At 34.4% G+C, this 24,049-nt stretch overlaps 2 protein-coding genes across 4 annotated transcripts in view; one reads left to right on the forward strand and one right to left on the reverse strand.

Moving 5' to 3' along the window:
• Window positions 1–4,422, forward strand: part of LOC111060234 (P-selectin-like) — a 69,463-nt gene extending 65,041 nt beyond the window's left edge. Inside the window, exons 7-10 of the mRNA XM_039421894.1 lie at window positions 720–896; window positions 1,668–1,889; window positions 3,200–3,272; window positions 4,098–4,422. Coding sequence (XP_039277828.1) covers window positions 720–896; window positions 1,668–1,889; window positions 3,200–3,272; window positions 4,098–4,242 — 617 coding nt within the window. The 3' untranslated portion in view covers window positions 4,243–4,422. The remainder of the gene's footprint in view (window positions 1–719; window positions 897–1,667; window positions 1,890–3,199; window positions 3,273–4,097) is intronic.
• Window positions 4,423–5,176: 754 nt separating this feature from the next.
• Window positions 5,177–22,949, reverse strand: LOC111056551 (nucleolar protein 8-like). 3 transcript variants are annotated; one of them, XM_039421896.1, is made up of 8 exons: window positions 22,916–22,949; window positions 20,593–20,805; window positions 18,800–19,275; window positions 18,052–18,312; window positions 16,934–17,253; window positions 12,142–12,458; window positions 9,708–9,923; window positions 5,177–6,719 (listed from the first exon to the last, which is right to left on the reverse strand). In XM_039421896.1, exons 2-8 carry the CDS (start codon window positions 20,795–20,797, stop codon window positions 6,517–6,519), a joined length of 1,998 nt encoding a protein of 665 aa, XP_039277830.1. In that variant the 5' UTR covers window positions 20,798–20,805; window positions 22,916–22,949; the 3' UTR covers window positions 5,177–6,516. The 3 variants fall into 3 exon arrangements, with proteins under 3 accessions (XP_039277830.1, XP_039277829.1, XP_039277831.1); XM_039421895.1 differs by lacking the exon at window positions 22,916–22,949 and adding an exon at window positions 21,706–21,867; XM_039421897.1 differs by lacking the exon at window positions 22,916–22,949 and adding an exon at window positions 21,622–21,861.
• Window positions 22,950–24,049: the final 1,100 nt, after the last annotated feature.

The raw sequence follows: 24,049 nt of genomic DNA on the forward strand, positions 1-24,049 counted from the left end.
GACTGTTTGGCCAACTGCTCGGTGACGAGCAGGCAGGTGTGCGACGGAGCATTGTCGTGATGGAGGATCCACGAATCGGCAATCCCCGGACGGACTCGATGAACCCGGGCGGTTAGTCGATGGAGCACCTCTCTTTCGTACTGGTCGTTTACAGTTCGGGTGGCACAAACTCTTTGTGAACGGCCAGTACTACAGAGAGATAGTGTACCACACGCTATCAGATGAGTTTAATTTTCATGAAATAAATGAGTTCATCGAATTACTTAAAATCTTGTACATCATTTGTCAAGATCTTCAAATATTAAAGAAGTACTTCGATGTTTATTACTTGGGAATCTGACACACAATCAAGAGTTCCATCAAATAAATAAGAATATTTGAAATGTAAATTCATTTGTCAAGACCTTCCAATATTAGAGAAAATTTGATGAGCTTCAAATTTTCTTACCGTATTTTGAATTTGATAGACGTTTTATTTTGAACAAATGGCTCAAATTGCTCAAACCGCAAGAAATCTCACGTTCAGAATAGGGAAGTGAACGTTTCTATCGATGTAAGAAGAGAAGTGATGGTTTACAGTTAATATTTTTACATGAATCTCAAATAAATACAATATATTGTGATCTACTAATGAGTCAAATCGTTTGGAATGAACACAAATTTGAAAATGATTTTCTCCATGGTTACTATTGTACTGAATGATAGCCATTACATTGCAGTGAGGAAATGTGAGCCCCTGGAGTTGCAAGGTGGAGTGACAGCCAACTGCCCGCTGGGTGAGGCGTGGGGAGGAGTGTGTCATTTCTCCTGTCCTGACGGCTATGACCTGATTGGTGCGAACTCCACCGAATGCGACAGCCAATTGGAGTGGAGCAACGATGTTCCACAATGTACAGGTATTTATACGTATAATTTCATGCCGATAAGTAGTGTAATAAGTGATAAATAGGATTTTTCCCATATAGAGTAGAGGATGTGTGTTTGCCGGCTCGGGATCGCAATTTTCAAGTTCGAGGAGTTGGGAACTTGAAACGTTCGAGAGCCGGCAAAATATTATTGCCTGAGTTGCGAAAGTTATGTTTCAAAACACCACAAATACAAACTGAAAACTTGACAAACTGAAAACTTGACTTGAAAACTGAAAGTTTGACGTAGGTACTGATAGCTTGAAGAATTGAAAAGTTGACAAACTGAAATTTAACAAATCAGAAGTTGACAAACTGAGAGCTTGATGTAGCCTACTCAACTTGAAAAATGAAAACTTGAAGTTTTAAAAGCAAGTCATACTGAAAACTTAAGGTATTGAATACTAGACGAACTGAGAACTTGACTAATTCAGAACTTGACTGAATGAAAACCTTACTTAAAATTCTGAAAAAGACAAAATGAGAACTTGACAAACTGAAATAATAAGACGAACTGAAAGATTGATGAAATGAGAACTTGATAAACTGAAATCTTGACGTACTGAAAAGCTGAACTAAAAAGTTGACAAACTTGTTACATTGATGTTCTATTGAAGAAAATAATTTTGGGCCTCCAGCTGATCTCGTCGGAGACTGATCTCTTTCGACCTCCATAAATAAGGTCCGAAAAGAGCTCACGATCTAGGTCATTACGTCCTAGTCAATTCGTTTACGTAAAAATTAATTAATTTTTGTTCGCAGTGACAACATCATGCACTCTACCGGTGACACCGGAGAACGGGCACATCACATGTCGCACCCCGCACCACAAGCCGATTCGCTCGAGCCACATTCTGCCCGATGCCACCCTGTGCCACTACTGGTGTGCACTTGGCTTCAAGATCCCCGCATCGCAGCACCACCTCACCACCGTAAGCTGCATGGCCGGACAATGGAACAGCACGCAAGACCCCACTTGTGTTGGTCAGTTCAAATCAATTATTACCTATAGAAATAACTACAGTGGAACTTGGTTATAAGGTCATTAAAGGGACCACTGAATTAATGACGCTATATCAGAGCACAGAATAGATACAGAATGGAAACTTGTAATCAATCGCCTATCTAACCAATGCTTTTTACATGACCCCAATACTAAACACGTCACGTGACCTTGGGAAGTTCCAATCCTGGTTTTCTGATTGGCTCGTAGCAGTGAATGAGATCAATTGATCCGGATCATTGAAGTGATTCGAACCTGCCATCAATACTATTACAATGCGGCGCTTCCTAACAAGATGACGGATTTTAGCGTCAGGGTACTAGCCAAGTTTCCGTACTGTATGTATACTGTGATCAGAGTGATTCTAAACCAAGGAAAAATTGAAAAACTATGGCCCGGTTGCACAAAAGCCGGTTAAATTTACATCGTGATTAATTTTACGAGAAGCAATCAGAGAAGGCTTTTTTGGAAAGAAGGATTCTCTGATAGGTTCTCGTGATATTAATCACGATTAATATTCAACCGGCTTTTGTGCAACCGGGCCATAGTTTTTACATGGAAAACTCAATTTTAATAAAGGTAATTTAGGAAATACATACTTCAACATATTGTATACCGTAACTGAATCCTATCTAAAAACCCAAGTCTGTTTATGAAAATATCCGTCTGGTTACGTTGCCTTCTCAGTTCTGGGCCCAATCTTATTTGGGTTCTGTATTCTGGGTTTTTTTTATTCTGGTTACTGTATTCTGTATTTTGGGTTCTTTATTCAGTTCTGGGCCCAAGTTATTTGAGAGGTTTTATAACAACCGCTGAATAAACAACTTCAACGTTTATGAACATTACAATTACAACCGAATTTATAGAAATATGACAAGAGGCAAATGCTGAGGTCAATTCAAATTACTTTCCAAGCCATTCAATACGCCAGACTAATTTAATATGACTTGCAATAGTACGGAAATCTTTTATTTTTGAAAGAGGATGAGAACATACTCGTGGTCGATCTTATTTTAAATGTCACTGTAGTTTTTGAATAATAGAAATGAATCTCTTAACAATTTACACGAACAGCCATTACTATCATCAGCAAATCCCCTTTGATAACTCTACTTCTACCTTAGAATCTTGTTCAATACAGTTACCATAATGTGTTTTTATGATGATCATATATAATTATTATATATTCGATATTCCTCATTTAAACGTCTAAAGCCATATAAAATTAAAGTTGAACAATAATTGACTATTGGATTGACTCAGAAATAATCGCTGCACCCTTATTTTCCAGAAACGAATTCACTGCAAGAGTCTTCTAGCAAGGAGTTATCAACTGAGAAACGTCACAGGCTTTCTTCTCCCAGGTATTATATTCAACTCATTTATCCATCTATCATCTTGATCTATAATGTTTACTGTATTTTATAATGTTCACTGTACAGTGTCTATACGATAATTCCAAAGTTAGACAAAACCATTAAATTAGACTAAACACTGTACTGGATTACTCCACGTATATGAAACATGAGATTTGGATGAAATTACACAATCGGTAAATTAATATACAGCGAATTTCGATGACTTTCCATATTTAGTTTCAATATCTTAGATTACGTTTTTACGCCTTGATAGAGCTGTTATACTGTTTTGCTGAAATAGTAGGCTATAGGGAGGTCCACGTTATAATGACAGTGTAGGAAGATAGGAGAAAAGGGATGCCAGATCTCAGCCTTGCCACCCAAACAGCTGATACTGGTATATCTGATCAATTTAACTGTTTATTATTGTTGAAAATAGTCAATCATACTTTATTTGTCAAGAAGATATATTTTTTAAATATGTAATAATAAATTTTATGATTGAGATAAAATATTTTGTCAATTTGTTGAATTTATACATTGTTGATAAACGATGTCGCAACATCGCAAAGCGTGAAAGAGATAGCGCCATCTGCTTTGTTGAACGATAGACAAGGATAGCAACACCATTGCAAATCACACACTGCCATTATAACGTGGACCATAGTTATTTCGTGGACTATAGTTATTTCCTTTTTTGCAACAAACTTTTATAAAAGCAGATTGATGAGCATTAGCTGTCAAATTGAGTTTTTTGAAGGTGAATATCAAATATTTGTAATGCCAGGTGAATAAAAGAATATTCAATGAACGTTAATTTTCTACTTACAGGTTGGGCAGGAAACATTGTCCCAGGTCGAAATGTCAGAACGGTGGAAGGTGCTACGTTATTCTCGGAGAGCAGATCTGCATGTGTAGACAAGGATTTACGGGACCGACATGCTCCGAACAGATGACTGACAATGCAGTCAAATGATTAAAAACATTTCCAATTCAGCAGATTAATGTCTAAACCTTGGTTGAAGAACAAAATATGAACTGTGTTGTTTTAATACGAATTTAAGGTGTAAATACTGTATAGAAACTGATAGATGAATAATACATTTATGTTTTTACCACAAAATAAACTAAAATAAATAAGTTGTTTTAATCGTGAGTTACAATCATTCATCAATCTTGAGGAACCCCTTTACAATAAGAAAAGCCAAAGAAATTGACGAGAAACTTGTGATTTACAAAAAATGTGGGTCAAACTGGTAGAAGTTTCAAAAGTAGAATTAAAGAACACATCAAAGATTGGAATAAACAAAATGGGGAATCTAACTTTGCAGAACATTTGATAACAAATAATCACAAGTTCACAGTTAAGGAGAATGTTGAGTTTCTGCATGTTAATAACAAAGGCAGATCTTTGAATATTCTAGAGGCTTTAGAAATAACAAGAGTACGGTACGGTAATTAAGGAATATTCCCAGTATAGTTTAAATGACCAGATTCATTTCAACCAATACAACACTACGAATTTAGTTTTATCATAAAATTGTAAGCATACATCCATTAGTCAATAGTTTTCCATTTACATATTTGTTATATTATATTATTTCACACTTGTTTTCTTGGTTCTTATTTTGTGCTGAAAGTAAATTTTGTTATCATGGCGATTCTGTTGCTTAAGCCGCCATTTTGTCAAACCGTTGAGTGGGAGGAGACTGTCTAGCAGGGCCAATGGCAGGCGTTCATGCCCTTGACCAATAGCAGTACTCTCCTACTAGTATAAATTCTGCTGCTCTTGTATTTAGTTTTAGTTTATCAGAGATTGACAATGGTGTAATAACCGAAACCGGTCTTTCTAATTATCAATAAATCAGTGGTTTTTTGACAATTTCTCAGTCTTTTTCATTCAATATTTACAAAAAATATTTCAATTTAAAAAACTTATCCACAATCAGTAAATGATTTACAGTATAAGGTAACTTCAAGAAACATTGGAATTGATGAAGTTATACGAAGTCGTTCACACCAAAATGACTGAAATTTCAGTAATTATTTTGAGTATCAAAACAGAAAATTTAAAACCTGCAAGTCACCAATAAAAACTTGATGAACTGATCAGTTGATCTTGCTAGAGATAAGAATAAAAATTGGTACGAATGAATACAATTTGGTATTTCGAGTAAGAAATGTATCAAAATCAAGTCTTTAATGCAATAACAATTGAGTTACAAGAACTAAATGGCAAACTGCTAATTTTGGATTGTAAAATTACTGCTGGTTCTAGTCAGTAGGTCTTAACTTCTTGGAAACTAAGACTATCTTTATGGACTCAATATTTCTCAGACATCCTCCAAAAAATACTATAGAGAGAGTCAACTTGTTCCTCAACTAACTGATCAATATAGAGGTTTTAAGAAGAAGTAAATTTAAGGCTGTGCAAAGGCTAAAAATAATCTTTCTACTGGTGATATTTTTCAAAGTTTTTCGATTTGTATATCATCAAGCTATCAAAATGAAAAAGTTTTCTCAGGAAAACATTTTTTTTCCGATCATTACTTTTTGAGATATGAGCGCCTAAAGTTTAAATTTTTGGAACAGAGCATTTCAAATTCGGTAAGAGATAAATCCATGAGTTTTGGAGGATTGATTCTTCATGGTATTGTAGATCTAGTGAAATGAGAATTTTCTGATAATGTAAATTTTTGATAAAGTTATACAATTTACCAAAAATAACTCAACAAAAAGTTATTTTTGGCCATTTTTAGTGAATTGAATAACTTTTTTACTAGATGTTTTTTTACTAATTTTCATTTTACTAGATCAAAAATACTATGGAGAATCAATCCTTCAAATCACATTGATTTATCTCTTACCGAATTTGAAATGTTCTGTCCCAAAAATTTAAACTTTAGGCGCTCATATCTAAAAAACGTAATGATCGGAAAAAAATGTTTTCCTGACAAAACTTTCTCATTTTGATACCTTGATGATATACAAATCGAAAATCTTTGAAAAATATCACCAGAAGAAAGTTTATTTTTAGCCTTTGCACAGCCTTCAAGTTATTGACCTTGATCTTGATAGTAAGATTGTTATTATACATCGGACAACGTCACATGCCTCAAGTCTTGAATAAGATCTCGCTATGCTTGATGAAAAATGGCTTACTGAACACAAAAATCCCTGATCAGTTTGATTTATGCGGAATTGTCAACTCATAATCTAGTTTCATGAAATACCAGAATTATTGCAAAAATTATGTAAATCTACCCACTCTTTTTCTACTAAAATTTTTGGTTTTAGAAGGGAATCCTCCGCCAATTTTCTTCTTGAACATTCTATCTTTTCTCATACTCCTTTTCATTTTACTTTTGACTATGAGCTTCAGCTCCTGCCTTCTATCGCTGAAGTTTTTACTGGCATCCTGACCACGATTTCGCATGAAGAAATCGGCTCCTTCTGAAATGAAAAGAAGTGAACCCTGTAAAACACCGAGCGACAATCTAGGGTAGGCAAAATAGTTATTTGTATAACTAGAGTGAAAAGTACGGTTTTTTCTCCCTGAGGGAAAAGTTTGAAACCCGATGCGAAGCTTAAAGATCTAGGACTACTAACTGTGCCTGCACTGTACATTTTCGAAGTGATCATGTAAAATTTATGAGTAAACTGCCGTCAGCTTTGAGAGAAAATGAGAATAAGGATATTTTCAAAAAGTTATTGAGAAAATATTTAGCAAACGGGGTTGACTACAGTATTCAAGAATTTATGGATGGAGAATGAGGCTTTTGGGAGGATTAAATTGCAATGTACATTGTGGAATGTGATGTATATAATATATGTTTTATTATGTATTCCTTTATTTTTTTGACAAATAGTCCTTGACGATTTCCCATACTCTTTTATAAAGAGTCTCCAGGGAGAAAATTTAATCAAATCAAGTCGAGGGCAACAATTTTCGTGAGGGAGAAAATACATTTTTCACTCATGATATACACAACATTTTTCCTCCACCTACATTTTTATAAAAACTTCAAATAAAATAATCTTTAAAAACGTGCGTGACCAAACAATATGTTACAACATAATCTAAAAAATAAACAGAAACAGCTGGCTTGTAATCACAGTTCTCCGCCGACAGCACTATCTGTCGGTAAAAGTTGTAACAACAATGGCCGCCACAAATACAGCTATGATGAAGTTCCAGTTTCAAATTTGATTAGTTAATGAAGAATATTCGTTGGCTGGTATTTTGAATAACATGGAATAAAAAAAATTATACATTTTTTTAGTATAGTGATATGAAGTTTGTAACAATTTTAGCATACAAACATAAATTTCATATATTGATCAAATGTCTGGTTGAGGTATTGAATTTAGTTGGTTTAATGACTACTCTATATGCTTCCTCATCTGAGCTTGGACCTTCTAACCTATTACAATGTAAGTTTTTAAAATAGAGATGCTTCCCATGGTATTTAAATGGAGTCACTTTTCCTCCCTAGGGAGTTTTTCTGTTTTTTACTACCGAGAGCGAAAAAGTGACACTATAGTATTATGTTTCAGGGATTAAAGTAAGTACTTTAGACAGTAGTACTTATGAGGACAGTAGTACTTTCCTAGTAGTACTTAGGAGGAAAAAATATGATGAAATATGTTGATGTAAGAGATGAAATAGTCGAGAATAGGAGAAATAAAAAATATGGTTTTTAGGGAAATACATTACAGCTTTGATACAAATCATTTCGATGAATCCGATACAGTGATGAGTAAGTTATAATAATTGTTCTACTGTTCTAGGGAATTTCAAAAAAAAGTTTTTTTGCTGATAAAAAGTTCTGTGAGGGAAATGCTATTAAGTAATCCTATTTACTAAGCTTATTAAGAGCACGAGCACAATATAGTCATTTGAAGCAATAACTCATAACAAAGCATAACCCAAAGCAATAACTCTATGTGAGGATGCCAGTTTTATTTAGAAGAAGAAGAAAAAGAAGAAGAAGAAGAAGAAGAAGAAGAAGAAGAAGAAAAAGGGAACACTGATTAGTTTAGTGGGTATGCCATCAAGTGTTCAGATTGGCTATGCCGGGGACACACGACAATGTCAAACGCCCCTACATGGTTGGGTTCTCAACTCAGGAATCACACAGCCTCACACAAGGTGGGATTAGCTTGCTATGCCCATATCTGTGCGTCAATGCATTCTGCCGAACTTATGAAAAAATATTTTTATTACTGTGTGTTATATACAGTCATTAGGCCTACACACAATTTAGTCAAAGTCACAAACACTTGAATAATTTTGAATTTTTAGGTAAGTATTTTTCAGAGCAATAAAACATCAAGATTATTATTCTGGTAACAGAGGTTTAAAGTCGGTATATTTGATATGATGATAATAGAAGTTATAAGAGAAAGGCCCGGTCGCACAACAGCCGGTTAAATTTCAACCATGATTAAATTCCACGAGAATCCATCTTATCAAAAAGGCCTTCTCTGATTGGTTCTCGTGGAATTAATCACGTTTAAAATTTAACCGGCTGTTGTGCAACCGGCACTTAAAAATCAAGGAAATCCAGGTGAAATATAAAAGAGAAACAAAAACTAGAAAGTGCATAGTAGAACTATAACTGATTCAACGTAACAACTTTAATAAAAAGAACGTATGCTTGGTGGTACTAATAATCTATTGTAAGAAAGAATATGGGGGTAATATATAAAAAGCGTTATTTTCCATGCTACACGAGGTTGAGTAAGAATGGGCTGTCTTTTGAATTGTCAATCCCATCAATAAATTTTGATTAAGAGTTTTCTGCTAAAGTTACTAATTTTGAGATTTGGGTGGCTGTAAAAAGGTATATTATAGTTTTATCGTTATTATCGTACATCGGAGAACGTCACATGCCTCAAGTCTTGAATAAGATCTCGCCAGAAATGGTGGAATGGAAAGCAGGAGAAACGGGATTCCAGTTGATAACCAGAACAATGACAGATTATCAACTGCACACTCTCAACATTTTCGCTACAACATCCAACCAATTTCATATGCACCTTCTGATTTACTTCTTCAGAGCATTTCCTTCAATGTAGAATATCCTTAGACCAGTTATAGAATAGACACGGCCCATTGTATATTCATACTGAAAGTCGATGAAGCCAACATCTACTGACATATCGCCCCATCGTGACGTCAGCATTATATAATATTATAAGTTCTTGATTGTATAATTTTAGTTCTTAAATAATTTAATTCCATCTGAAATAGACGCAATCTGCTATGGAAAACAATGTAAACAAGCTCTACAGAAAAGCTTTCTATACAATGCTGACGTCACGATGGAGCGATATGTCAGTAGATGTTGGCTTCATTGACTTTCAGCATGGGGCGTGTCTATTCTATAACTGGTCTAAGAGAATATCATATCAAAGATTACGAGATTGGGTAAATACCTTTGAGTCTATCATCGTTGTCCTTGAAGAAAAATGACTCCTTCCATAGTTTGGACAAACCGCTTGTTTTATTTTGTGAGGTCGTTTTTTCGCTAACTCTATCGTTGTTCTCCTGAGCACCAACTGATTGCTTATTGCTGATGGAAGCTCCCTCCTTAGATTTATCTCTGGATTGAACCCAATCATCATCCTCAATATCGTTTTTACTTTTGGCATCTGAAAGAAAGTGTAAGAAATGGATTATATTAAACGATTCAATCAATCAATCAATTTTATTAGAAAAACATTTTTACATTGTTGGGACCTGCTTCAGCAGGTGCCAGATCAAAAAAAAAATTATTTACAACGTAATATTAAAATTTTAAATTCGATTTGAAAGTAGTTACTCTCTGTATGTTATACATTAATATCTGTAATAAAAACAATATAATACTTGTAGTACACTTTTATTAAAACATTTTAAAAACTTTAAAACATTTTAACGTTAAAACATCGTTTTAAAGTTTTTAAAATGTTCTAATAAAAGTGTACTACAAGTTTTATATTGTTTTTAATAAACAATTCTCAGCTAGCAGTCATAGAACTCTTCGAGGTTTGAAGTGATAAAGGTTTCTCAATAACAGGTAAATTTGACAGCTTGAATGAGATTTTACATTATTCATCGAAAACTTCGTGGTTCAAGTAAGTTCTATTGAGTAAGTAAGTTCTAGTAAGCAAGTAAGTTCTAGTAAGTATTGGAGAAGAAAGACTCCAACCGTTCATTAGTAATTAATTGAAACATTTTACTTGACACAGATAAAACGTGCAGAAATACAGGGTTTTTCATGAGTTTGACTCGGCAAAAGTGAACTGCTCAATAGAGACCATTAAGAACGATGAATATTCGTCCAAGGAGCCAAACAAATCAAAGAGTATATTCATCAGAGTGCCAACAGACAAAATTTGAGTCAAATAGTATAGGTACAGTATAAATAGGTACAGTATACATAGTATAAATTTCAATTTCAGGCAATTTAGATGATACTCAAAATTAAGAAATGCACCTTCAAATTAAGAAAAATTGGATTCGTTTCAATTAAGGAACAATAGAAAATTAAGATTGAATAGATTAAAATTAATTAGTGGTCGAGTAGTACAATAAAGTACTTTAAAAAGCATTTTTACTCAACAAAAACTTATAGAAAGTCAGCATACCAAATAATATGGTAGACAATTATTTCAGTTTACAAGTTTTAAACCTTCCAAGGAATGAAGAAGAAATCTGTTAAATTAACCCAATCATTTTCAGTGAAATTCTCATCTATACATATAATACAATAGGCTATACTTATTTATTTATACATGGAATTATTGTAAATTGAAAAGATCACTTTCAAGAAATACATTGCAATTTTATTCATCAATACAATTACAAATCATAATAAAGATATGACTGGGCAAGAGCAACATGCCTAGCCCAAAACTGCTCTACTCCCATATTTCATAAATAGTAAACTTTACAAAAGATAGGTTATATTTTCACTTCCAAGAATTTAAGTCCAATTTTAAATAAAGTTTTAGGTATTAATATCATGTGCAATTGAAATATTCATCTACATATATAAAAGCGAAATGGCACTCACTCACTGACTGACTGACTGACTCACGTACTCGCAGAACTAAAAATCTACCGGACCAAAAACGTTCAAATTTGATAGGTATGTTCAGTTGGCCCTTTAGAGGCGCACTAAGAACGGATTTGGAAAAATTTCCAAATATACGCCCAAAATCTGCGTTTTCCAAGTGATTTCTCAGCTTTATCGAGAACAAATGAACAGAAAATGTTAAAATTTAGTACAGAACTCAGCTAGGGTGTAATAATGTTGTGTTAGAAAGAATTTGCAATAATGTCAAAGATACGCCTAAAATTTGCTTTTTTCCTGTGTTTTTTGCTTTTTCTCAGATTTATCGAGAACAAATGAACAGAAATTGTTTAAATTTAGTACAGAAGCTCAGCTAGGGTGTAATAATGTTGAGTTAGAAGGAATTTGCAATAACGTCAAAGTTACGCTCAAAATTAGCGGTATTTTTGCGTTTTCTCAGTTCTTTCATCAAGTAATATACAGAAAATGTTCAAATTTGGTACAGAGGTTTAGCTAGGGTCTAAAATTTTGATGAGGTGACTTTAATATTTCATCAAAGATAGGCCTAAAATCTGCGTTTTTCCAACGTTTTTCTCAGCTTTTCTGCGTTTTCTCAGTACTTAGACTTTCTGATGGAATGAAGCATGCTCAAATGAAAAATGCAGGCGAGCGAAGCAAGCCCGCTGATCTCAGTTTTGGACGATCCAGTCGGGGGTCCAGGGGCGGAGCCCCTGGCTAGACGGATATGGCGAGCGAAGCGAGCCTGACGGCTAGTTATGGAATATAATTAAAAATATGAAAAATCACTTTACCTGAGCTAAATAGTTGGCTCAAACTGAAACCAGTTCCACTGGACTTGAGTCTCTCTTTCAAATCACTGGCGACTTCGTAATAGGTTTCTTTGGAGACTTCAACACTATTGACCGCTGTGCTGGATTCGGCCTCCGATTTATCTACTTCAGGCTCCTTTTCATCACTTTCTTCCGCATTCTTATTCTTTTTCTTCTTCTTACTAACTTTAGTTTCTTCTTCTGATCCAGGCGGTGGAGGCTTGACGATGAACTTTTCATGTTCGGCCATTGTTGGATCGAATCTAACACACAGTTGATTCCGCTTCTTATCAGCTCCACTGAAAATGGAGAGTTCGTGTGTATTTAATCAGATTTTTGCTAAGGAAAATATGAATATTATTAAACAAGATATAACAATTTCAATCATACTAATGAAAGTGAATATACAATTCAACACATGCATTATTCAAATCTCAGCTGAACTCGTGAAAGTTAGAAGTTGTAAAATATAAATTGAACACTATTTTCAGAAATGTAGAATCGCTCACTAATGGGTCGATGACACTTAGCTAGTTTACAAGCTACAAGCCAGCTTTTTCACTATAGTGAGGTCCACGTTATAATGGCAGTGGATAAAGATAGAAGAATAGCGATGCCGATTCTCTGCATTAATTAATTATATTTCTACACTGTCAAAAACATAATTGACATCGTTGTGGACCTAGAAAAGGATAGTACAATCGGCTTTGTCGAATGATAGACAAGCATAGCAAAACCAAAGTTGATCAAATACTGTCATTATAACGTGGACCTCACTATAGCAGCTCGTAAACTAGCCAGTGTTATCGACGCACTCGCTCAAAAGCTGCTTTTAAAAAATCTGGTGTGGCGAATTCACACAACTTTCCTTGCCGTTATGAAAATTGATCACCTGACGCTAGTGTTCACGCGCATCTCAAGTCTACTAATCAAAGATCTGAGCCAGCTGGTGACAGGACAATAACGCTGGAGACACACAAGGTCTGCTATCTCTTCATAGTGAATGATTTCATTGAATCAACATTTGCCAACAGTTTGCAATTGAATAATCACATTTTCTCGAATTTCAAGCTTATTTTCAATTTTAGGTGAAAATGTTACTGAACATTAATTGTAGAGATTTCCATGCTCAATCTTTTCCACTTGACACTTTTTGTTTAAATTGTATCTGAAGCCTGATAATTGGGAATCTAAAATCAAACTTTGCATAGATGGGGTGGAGCTTCTGAAATTTTTACAGATTATGGGACTTATGATAGTTGATAAAGCTTATCAATGACTATTTTAGGTATAAATTTGATCGAAATCGTTGGAACTGTTTTCGAGAAAATCGCGAAAAAACCATGTCTTTGATAACATTTTTGCCATTTTAGCCGCCATCTTGAATTGCATTTGATCGAAATTGTTCGTGTTCCTTATAGTGTAAGGACCTTGAGTTCCAAATTTCAAACCATTCCGTTAATTGGTAGATGAGATATCGTGTACACACACACACACACTCATACACACACACACACATACAGACCAATACCCAAAAACCACTTTTTTGGACTCAGGGGACCTTGAAACGTATAGATATTTAGAAATTGGAGTACCTTAATTTTTTTTGGAAAACAATACTTTCCTTACCTATGGTAATAGGGCAAGGAAAGTAAAAAGCTGTCGAAAAAGTTGACTCCGCCGGCGACTTAACGCCAATTCGCCGGTCTTTTTAGCGAGTTGGATTGTAAACTAGCCATAATAAAATGAAAACACAATATTTTTCTCTATTGTGATACGACCGGCTTCGGCCATTCACGCCATTATCCAGTACAGTCAAAATCAAATATAGTGATTCTTACAAATGAAGTGATTATAAGACCATCAAGTAGCCCTGTAGAAATACATGAACGACACATATCGTGATTCATTTCATTTGTCAAAAACATTTTTTCTTGGTCTGTTAAAAATTATAGGTACTAGCTTTCACATCTCGATAATTTTTATAATGACAGTTCCCCACATTTGTCTTGACAAGTATTTTTTCATTTCGTTGTGTGTTTTCAACAACGTCACTATTTTTGAGCTGTAAAGGATCCTATACCGAAACACAAAAGCGGTTTTTAAACGTTTACATTGTAATCGAAAAATTTTATGACAGTTATCTAATACTTCATAATATTTGGACGATTTGTGACAAATCAGGAAATTGAAGAAGTTTTGTGCATAGCCTGTTTTTTCTTTTCCGACTATTGTATTGTTCGCTCTATCTATTAATAAATAAATAAATCTACTATCCAACTAAGGGTCTCTTCACGCTAAAATACGTTTCCGGAACACGTAGCCGACCTGTCTCCCAAAATTGAAAGCTACGCTACGCTGGTGGAACACTAGAATAACACTGGAGCTACGCTGGTTTAACATTGGTGATAGGACCTATTTCAGGGTAGCGTAGCTATAGTGAGGTCCACGTTATAATGGCAGTGTTTGATTAGCAATGGTATTGTTGCGGGTTTCTACACTAATAAAACACTTGAGGGGATTTATACTTATTGGATTTATTACTTACAACACTATAACACACGGAGGTAAACTAGAAACAACTATGAACTGATCACTATCTAATAAATTACACAGAATTATCACAAGCTCAATATAAATATCTGTTTAAAAAATCTGGTGTTGCGCACTCACACAACTTTCCTTGCCGTTATGAGAATTGATCAACTGACGCTAGTGTTCCCGCGCATCTCAAGTCTACTATTCAAAGATTTGAGCCAGCTGGTGACAGGGCAACAACGCTGGAGACACACATGAGGTCTGCTATCTCTTCATAGTGAATGATTTGATAGAATCAACAATAATTTGCAATTGAATAATCACGTTTTCTCGAATTTAAAACTTATTTTCAATTTTAGGTGAAAATGTTACTGGACATTAATTGTAGAGATTTTCAAGCTCAATCTACTCAATTTGATTTTTTTTGTTTAAATTGTATCTGAAGCCTGATAATTGGGAATCTAAAATCGAACTTTGCATTGATGGGGCGGAGCTCCCGAAATTTTTACAGATATGGGACTTGTGGCAGTTGATAGAGCTTATCGATGACTATTTTAGGTATGAATTTGATCAAAATCGTTGGAACCGTTTCCGAGAAAATCACGAAAAACCCTGTTTTTGACAACATTTTCGCCATTTTAGCCGACATCTTGAATTGAATTTGATCGAAATTGTTCGTGTCGGATCCTTATGGTGAGAGGACCTTAAGTTCCAAATTTCAAGTCATTCCGTTAATTGGGAGATGAGATATCGTGTACACAGACGCACACTCATACACACACACACACACACACACACACACACACACACACATACAGACCAATACCCAAAAACCACTTTTTTGGACTCAGGGGGCGTTGAAACGTATAGAAATTTAGAAATTGAGGTACCTTAATTTTTTTCGGAAAGCTATACTTTCCTTACCTATGTTAATAGGGCAAGGAAAGTAAAATAACTGTCACAAAGAATAATAAACCGTATAAGCAACTACAAAAGTCTGTTATCACTTTAGTCTGTCACGATAAGAGAAGAAACGAGCAATACGACTGTTGTCTGTCTAGTGACTCCCCGACTGCAACTTACACCATTTATAAGGCGGGCAGAACCATCTAGAAAGATCTAGAGATGCGGCAAACGTCCGACCAATCGCAGTGCATGAAAGTAACCAGAAATTTCAAGAGTGCCCTTCCATTGGTCGATGGTTCCCCTCACCAAAACCCGAACACACTAGAACGATCTGGAAGCCCCCCCTGCTTTCCCGCATCAACCATCTGACGGCCCTGCTTCCGCTGTGTAGTTTACCAGATACCCCTCGCCTCCTGCCATCCTTCTAAAGACCGCATCCATAACAGTATTGTTATCCTTGTCTATCATTTAGCTAAGCGCATAGTGCAGATCGTCTTTTAACAATGTAGAATTGATAATTAACAAAATATTTCATTTATTATGAAAATTCATCATAAAATCATTGAAAGCTATTTATGTATTAAGAGCGTAATGCGCGACTTTATCACTGGCGCAAAACAGTTATCACGCGACGCGAAGCGGAGCGTGATAATTTTGCAAGAGCGATAAAGAAGCATTACGCGCGAATTACATACAAAATTTTTTCTACAACTGCCCAAACCTGTTAAATTACTTATATCGGCGGAGTTACAAAATTACCGACTTTTTAGGTTAAGATCTGACTTTTTGGCGAGCTGCTTACCATCAGCTGATAAGCGAGCGTAAAGAAACTCTTCTGCGCATGCGCGAATGATTAGCGAGCGTAAAGAAAATCTACTGCGCATGCGCGGATGGTTAGCGAGCGGAAAAGTAGATTCTCCTCAGAAATAAGCTGTTTTACGAGGAGAATTGAGTATGTAAATTCTTTTTTTACGCGCAGTTGTAGAAAAATATAATTTCTAGCTTAATAAAATATAATCTATTGTTTTAAACGAGAATGAACAGTTGATATTACATCAATAAACCTGTATCAGCTACCGTCTTTAGGAGGCATTGACAAGACAGAGGATCAGCAACGTTTTTCTCCACTGCCATTATAACGTGGACCTCACTATAGATGAGAAGAGACCTTGAGAAGGAAAGTTTGGAAAATGCAGAAAACTATCATCTAAAAACATTTCAAGGTATCATATTTGAATCAAAAGATGTTGACAGACTTGTGTAATAGAGTGCATAAATGAATGTTTACTTGAATGATTATAATTTGCTTCATCCAATAAATCAGACTTACGGTTTTTGTTTTTTGGGTTTTGCGTCGTCTGCCGGTGGTGGTCTGATGATTTGGTGACCAACAACGTTCTGCAGAATTTCCAACTGCCTCTTGACTTCGTCATCATCCCTATCATCCACATGCATCTTACCGCTCTCTTCTTCAGCGTCACTTTTCTTCCTTTTCGCCTTGCTCTCACTCTCACCATCCTCCTCCTTCTCTTCTCCTTCATCCTTGTCTCCATCGTCATCGTCATCGTCCTCACTACTACTACTTTCAGCAAATCGTTGATCGAGAGCAAATCTTGAATCATTTCCGAACCTCGACTGCAGCTTCAACAACTGAAAATTCAAAGCAACTTCAATTTGTGCGTGTCGAGATTTAGAGACAATATACACATTTTATTTACGAAAACAGATACGGTACATACAATAAAAATATATGAAAGTCAATCCCTGATAAGTAATTCGATAATTTGAAGAATATTTCAATAATTGGAGACCAGAATAAAAATAGCTAATCCCGATTCAAGTAACTAGTTCATGAAAATAATTCATATATTTAATTAATAAAAACAATAGCCATACAAATCTTGAAGTACCCATTATTTTTTAAAAACTTTAAAATAGTTCAACAACTAGTTTCGACCCTAACTTAGGTCATTTTCAAGTTAAAATAACTTAATTTGAAATGAGTTAATTAAATGACCCTAACTTAGGTCATTTTCAAGTTAGGTCAAGTTAATGATCGTGTCAGTGTTCTATGTGCTCTCCTTTTGAGGCTCGAACGACAAGTACAAAAAGTAGGGACCATGTTTAATGAAAATGCACATTAACTTATTTTAACTTGAAAATGACCTAAGTTAGGGTCGAAACTAGTTGTTGAACTATTTTAAAGTTTTTAAAAAATAAAGGGTACTTCAAGATTTGTATATTGTTTTTATTAATTTGTTAAAAAGTAGCCCATATGAGTGAAGTGTTTTTATATATTAATTATGATAACCCGAAGTGTTCATAATAATATTTTCAAATTTGATTTCTACAGTTTTGCAGATTTGTGTCAGAATTTTCAGGTCATCCTAAAATAGAATTTAACATAAATAGCAAAACGTTTGGTGGTGAAATACAAGATGCACTCACCTTTTGGCCTTTTTTACCATCGAAATGCTCTTTTACTTCGAACCTTGAAATTGATGTTTCTTCATCAGAATCCCCGGAGTCATCAAACAAATTATGGCGTTCCTTGTTCGATGGGTCTGGAATATCTGGTGCTTTTCCAAGGTTGGTTGTGTGCGTTTTATTCTCTGGTTCGTTGAAATCATTTCCCTCATCATCATCATCATCATCCTCCTCGTCATCATCGTCTTTGAAGATGATCTTATTTTTCCTGTTACCAGCATCCTGAGAATTGAAAAGTAATTTTGAAAATCAAAAGTGTTGATAATGGAGCTGAAAATAATGAAGTGAGTTTTATTGATTTATTTTTTAAAGGCTTTAGTAGAAACTTAATCAAGGTTGAATATTATGAAGATGAAAAATTTTTCAGAAAATTTTGGTACACTTTGAACATTTGAAATCTTATTAAAAGAGGATGACATTTCATTTGAACGTGGATGTGAATATGGATTATTGGCTCAACATTTTTTAAGAAGTTTTAGACAAAAAAGTTTGTATCAAACTTGGTTTGTTATTATACCAGTTTAAACGTTTGCTTGTTCATTTTGGTTTTTTGTTCGTTTATTTTTTGCAATGAAAGTCCGCCAATACAACTGATTTTATTCCTTAGTGAATGATAAAATAGGTAGAGTTAGTTTTAACGTGAGACCAATACGAGTTATTTTTTAACTTATTGTGATAGATAAGACAACTAAAAAACTTATAAACTTACGACAGATGATAATGCAGCTTTCACAGCAAGCTTCCTATCAGAAACCATCTTCATTTTCTCTTCCAAAGATTTCAATCTCCTCTGTTCTGGAGTGAGATTCTCTTGAAAACTGGACGATTTCACAGCCACATCATTCACGCCATTTTCCACCGTTTTTGATTCAGAATATTTCTTCATCTTTTCATTAATTTGTGTGTTGTCACTTTCAAGTTTCCTTTTATTTTTTTGTTTATGTTCCTCTTCGAATTTTTCTCCATTATAATTACGAGCGGAGCTTCCAAACCATTTGCTATTACCGTTCAAAAGAGCTGGAGATACAGATACATCTTTGTTCATCTCTTTAGTAGTATTTTTTGTATTATTTGCAGAAGACAACTCTTTTCTCTCCCTTTCTAATCTACTCAATACACTCTCTTTAGCAAAATCTATTTTAATTAGTTGTCCATCCCATTTTTTTCTTGACAGTTTTTTGAGGCCTGGAAAATAATTAAAAAGATGATTTTTATAGATTCATATAGGCCTAAATTGAGGATAAATTCATCTATTTTTTAATGACTAGAAGACCCATGTCAAGAAGAAGATATTGAAGAAACAGATATTCAAGCCAGTATTGGCGTATGGTAGGCCTATACAACTTTGGGGATTGATTGATTGATTGAGTACTTTATTTATGTAGATTACAATATATACTGGCTTATACACTTATATACAATAGCTTACAATACAGCAAAATTATAGATGAATTTACATAATATAGACTAAGAAAATGATTTTTGAACTGTATATGATATGAAAAAAGCAAACTGTAATAACCGAAGATAATTATATTGTTATGCATCTACATAAATTGGCGGAGCTTTGGACATATCAATGTCCATTCTTCGGAAAGAATATTAAAAATATCCTCCCCACTAACTCTCTACCTAATTGGGGATGTAGGCTACTTGAGACAGCAACATCAATGTCATAGAACGATTCCAAAACAAGGTGCTGAGGAACATTTTGGATGCTCCTCGGTACGTCAGAAACAGCGATCTTTATAGAGACCTGCACGTTGACCTGGTGTCCACCGAGATCCAGAGGCATACGGAGAGGCACGAGGGGCGACTCCACCAACACGACAACGTCAAGGCAATCCAGCTGCTAGACAATGGAGGGTTGGTGCGGAGGCTCAAAAGGAGGAAACCGTTTGAACTAGTGTAGTGCATGTAGTGCAAGGCTCAAAAGGAGGAAACCGTTTAAACTAATGTAGTGCATCCAAAGAAAGAGCAGAGCGGTGATTGAGTGGAATCTAGATTTTATAGTGCAGTCAATGAGTGTACATATCAAATCAACAATAGCAGTAATTGTTTCCAATGAAAATTAGCTTTTTAATTTATCAAGTAGTATGTCAAGACAGAAAAAATAGCTCATTAGTCTTTAGACTAAATAGCTATAGTACTGGCAAAAAACTGACTAGTGTTTAGTTCATATTCATGAACTATTGTACTGATTTTGAAATTAGCACCATGTAATTATACACATAGTGATTTAAAATGAATGCCCCAATTTCAAACAATTGATTTTATTTAAAAAAAAAACAATGTGCAAAACCAATTTTACATCAAATTACTCAGAGAAGCATCAAGTTAATGATCGTGTAAGTGTTCTATGTGCTCTCCTTTTGAGGCTCGAACAACAAGTACAAAAAGTAGGGACCATGGTTGATGAAAATCCACAGAAAACTTTCAGTTGGGCAAATCCCGTGTGTACTAGGTATCTAAGAAAATAATAGAACAGCTTGAAGAACTTACAACTGTCCAGCTTTTCCTTTTTTGCTGATATGTCAATAAATGCAAATGTTGAAAGGATTTCATCCTCCTGGGAACCATCATTTGTCTTTCTCTGCTTCAACTCAACACCAAGAACTTTTCCATATTTTGAAAATCTATTCTTGATTAAATTTTCGTCTACACCAGATGGCAAATTTCCTATGTACAATCTTCGTTCTACCTCCATCTTACTTTCTGAAAAAAAAACATAATTACCACACATCAACTTCAAACATTTTTCAACTAATAATAAAATAATATTGTCAATACAATCTGAATATTTGGATTATTCGACACAAAATTAAGAAGTAGGAGTTTTTATCAATAGCCTGTTATTCATTTCTGAATATTGTATTTGTTTGCATTTAAATGAAAAATTCCCAACAGCCCTAACCAGGAAGTAGCTGATAGTCTTTTAAACCAAGATAATCATATAATTTTAATAAATAAATTTATTGTACTGTTCTTGCGCTACACACAGATGAATAGTATTGTAGGGGGTTTGGGTTTCCTAACATATCAATTTTAATGTGTATCATGTAATAAAATTACATTGTGTATTTTTGTAATTATTTTGGTAAATAAAAAGTTTTTGATTTGATAGTTTGAGCCTTACCGTTCCAATATCTTACCTACACCACCAACTTATTATTTTTTCGGATTATGTAGAAGGCCTAAATAGGGAGGCTACATTTCTTGCAGCAGCAATAAGAGTAAATTTCAAGAAAAAAGTGATTTTTTTAATTCATTAAGAACTTACACATAGTATGGTATATATTATGAATGAGCATCTTACAATAATTAATGAAATTCTGGTACCATTCAGGCTTCAAAGAGTATTATGTCTGAAAAAAATACAAGTAAATGTGGATGAAGGTCCAGTGTTTTGTGTGATTCCAAGACAACATAACGTTAGAATGTGTATATTCATGGTACTGGGAAAGATTCTGATTGTTTTAGCTTCAACTTGTGGATGGGTATGTAAATATGTTTTCTAGAGGAAGTCATCACCTTACAGAAATCACTTTTATTGACATGCGATGCATGCTGTTATAAGTATAACCTAAAAATTAATTTATAACAAACGTCAGTCACCTTAGATCAATAATACAATTCAACCATTTTAGAAAAGTTAATAAAATAGAATGCTTATCAATCACCACTTTATTATTAAATGATTAGACAGGAAAACCTTCTGATTTTTAGATAAAATATCAAATTAGCATGGGCATGGTATATAATAAGAACTTAGCCAAAAACAAACCACTCTCGGTCTCAGACAGCTCCGTTTCGCGCTTGCGTTAGTAACGGTTTTTTCCCGTTCCATTCAGTCAGTTCTTTGAATGTAACGTTCTTTGTGATGATGGTTACCGAGCACCGTAACTGAAGCCATCATTCCATTTTGATGATGATATTATTATCCAATGATTAATTATTATTGAATTCGATATAATATTCAACATATTATCATCATTTCATTTGATAAAAGAAAGAGCACTTTTCAATAATATAATTAATTAAATATAACGGTTGTTATTTAACTAATGTTAAAAAACACTACAACTAAGTCAGCATATTGTTATTTCAAAGCAAAAGCCTAACCCCCTAAACACCCCTTTTATATTTAAAACATTAATAAACATAAATCTTGGTAAAAAGCCGTAATCCCTTCCAGCATATTGCAATTTCAAAGCAAAATCCCAACTCCCCAACCTATCTTTTCACCTTTGAAACAACAAAAAACATAACTCTACCTGAACCCTAACCCCTTCTAGAATATTGCATTTCTAAAGCAAAAACCTAACCTAGCCTCATGAAACATTATTAAATATAACTTGAAAAAAACCTAACCCTTTCATATTCAATACTTTGGATTTCAAAGCAAACTCCTAACCCCCTAACCTATTCTTTCACCTTTGAAACAACAAAAACATAACTCTACCTGGACCATAGCCCCTTCTGGCATATTGCAATTTTAAAGCAAAAACCTAACCTATCCATATGAAACATTATTAAATATAACCTAAATAAAACCTTTAACCCTATTTTGTCAATAAGTTGAATTTCTACATTGTTGATAAACGATGTGGCAACCTTGCAATGCGTGAAAGAGATAGCGCCATCTTTTTTGTTGAATGATATACAAGGATTACAACACCATTGCAAATCACACACTGCCATTATAACGTGGTCCTCACTATAGAAACTCAAAGAATACTTTTGAATAATTATGAGATTACTGTGACCGTTGCTGGCCGTTACTCTGTATCTGAGACAAAGAGAAGCTGCTAGCCAAAACACTAACCAAAACACTGAAGTGAAGAGGAAGACAAAGTTAGACTGAATGTGTTTTGAAGACAAACCACTCTCGGTCTCAGACAGCACCGTATCGCGCTTGCGTTATTAACGGTTTTTTCCCGTTCCATTCAGTCGGATCTTTGAATGTAACGTTCTTTGAGATGATGGTTACCGAGCACCGTAGCTGGAGCAGTCATTCCATTTTGATGATGATGTTATTATCCAATGATGATTTATCATTAGATTCGATATAATAATCAATATATTATCATCATTTCATTCAATAAGAGAAAGAGTAATTTTCAATAATATAAATAATAAAAGATAACGGTTGTTAATTAACCAATATTGAAAAAAACTATAACTAAGTCAGCATGTTGTCATTTCAAAGCAAAAACCTAACTCCCTAACCTCCCTTTTTATATTTGAAACATTAATAAACATAAATCCTTATGAAAACCCGTAATCCCTTCCAGCATATTGCAATTTCAAAGCAAAAACCTAACCTAGCCTTATTAAACATTATTAAATATAACTTGAAATAACCTAACCCCTAACCCTTTCACATTCAATACTTTGGATTTCAAAGAAAAATCTAACCTATCCTTTCACCTTTGAAACAACAAGAAACATAACTCTACCTGGACCATAGCCCCTTCTAGCATATTGCAATTTCAAAGCAAAAACCTAACCTAACCTTATGAAAAATTATTAAATATAATGTAAATAAAACCTAACCCTTAACCCTATTTTGTCAATTAGTTGAATTTCTACATTGTTGATAAACGATGTGGCAACCTTGCATTGCGTGAAAGAGATAGTGCCATCTGCTTTGTTGAATGATACACAAGGAAAGCAAAACCATTGCAAATCACACACTGCAATAATTATAACGTGGACCTCACTATAGATACTCAAAGAATACTATTGAATAACTATGTGATAGCTGTGACCGTTGCTGGCCGTTACTCTGTATCTTAGACAAAGAGAAGCTGCTGTTTTGAAGTGGTCAGCTGGTCAGTCAGCTCTCAGCCACAGAATACATACAGATTGGAAACTATCAATCCAACACAATGCATTTCATATGGCACCAAATTATAGAGTATACCAAGACCGCGCCATGTTTGTAGAAATTAAATTT

Source organism: Nilaparvata lugens, chromosome 2 (genome assembly GCF_014356525.2).
Source record: "Nilaparvata lugens isolate BPH chromosome 2, ASM1435652v1, whole genome shotgun sequence".
NCBI lineage: Eukaryota > Metazoa > Arthropoda > Insecta > Hemiptera > Delphacidae > Nilaparvata > Nilaparvata lugens.

Bases quoted from the DNA above. Each gene is read 5' to 3' on its own strand.
- LOC111056551 (XM_039421896.1), bottom strand. From the start codon at position 20,797: ATGGAGGTAGAACGAAGATTGTACATAGGAAATTTGCCATCTGGTGTA. The intron at 18,313-18,799 runs GTAAGTTTATAA...TTCAATTCTCAG, and splicing joins AAGCTGCATTATCATCTGTC to GATGCTGGTAACAGGAAAAA. The intron at 12,459-16,933 runs GTAAGTCTGATT...CTCCATTTTCAG, and splicing joins AAACCCAAAAAACAAAAACC to TGGAGCTGATAAGAAGCGGA.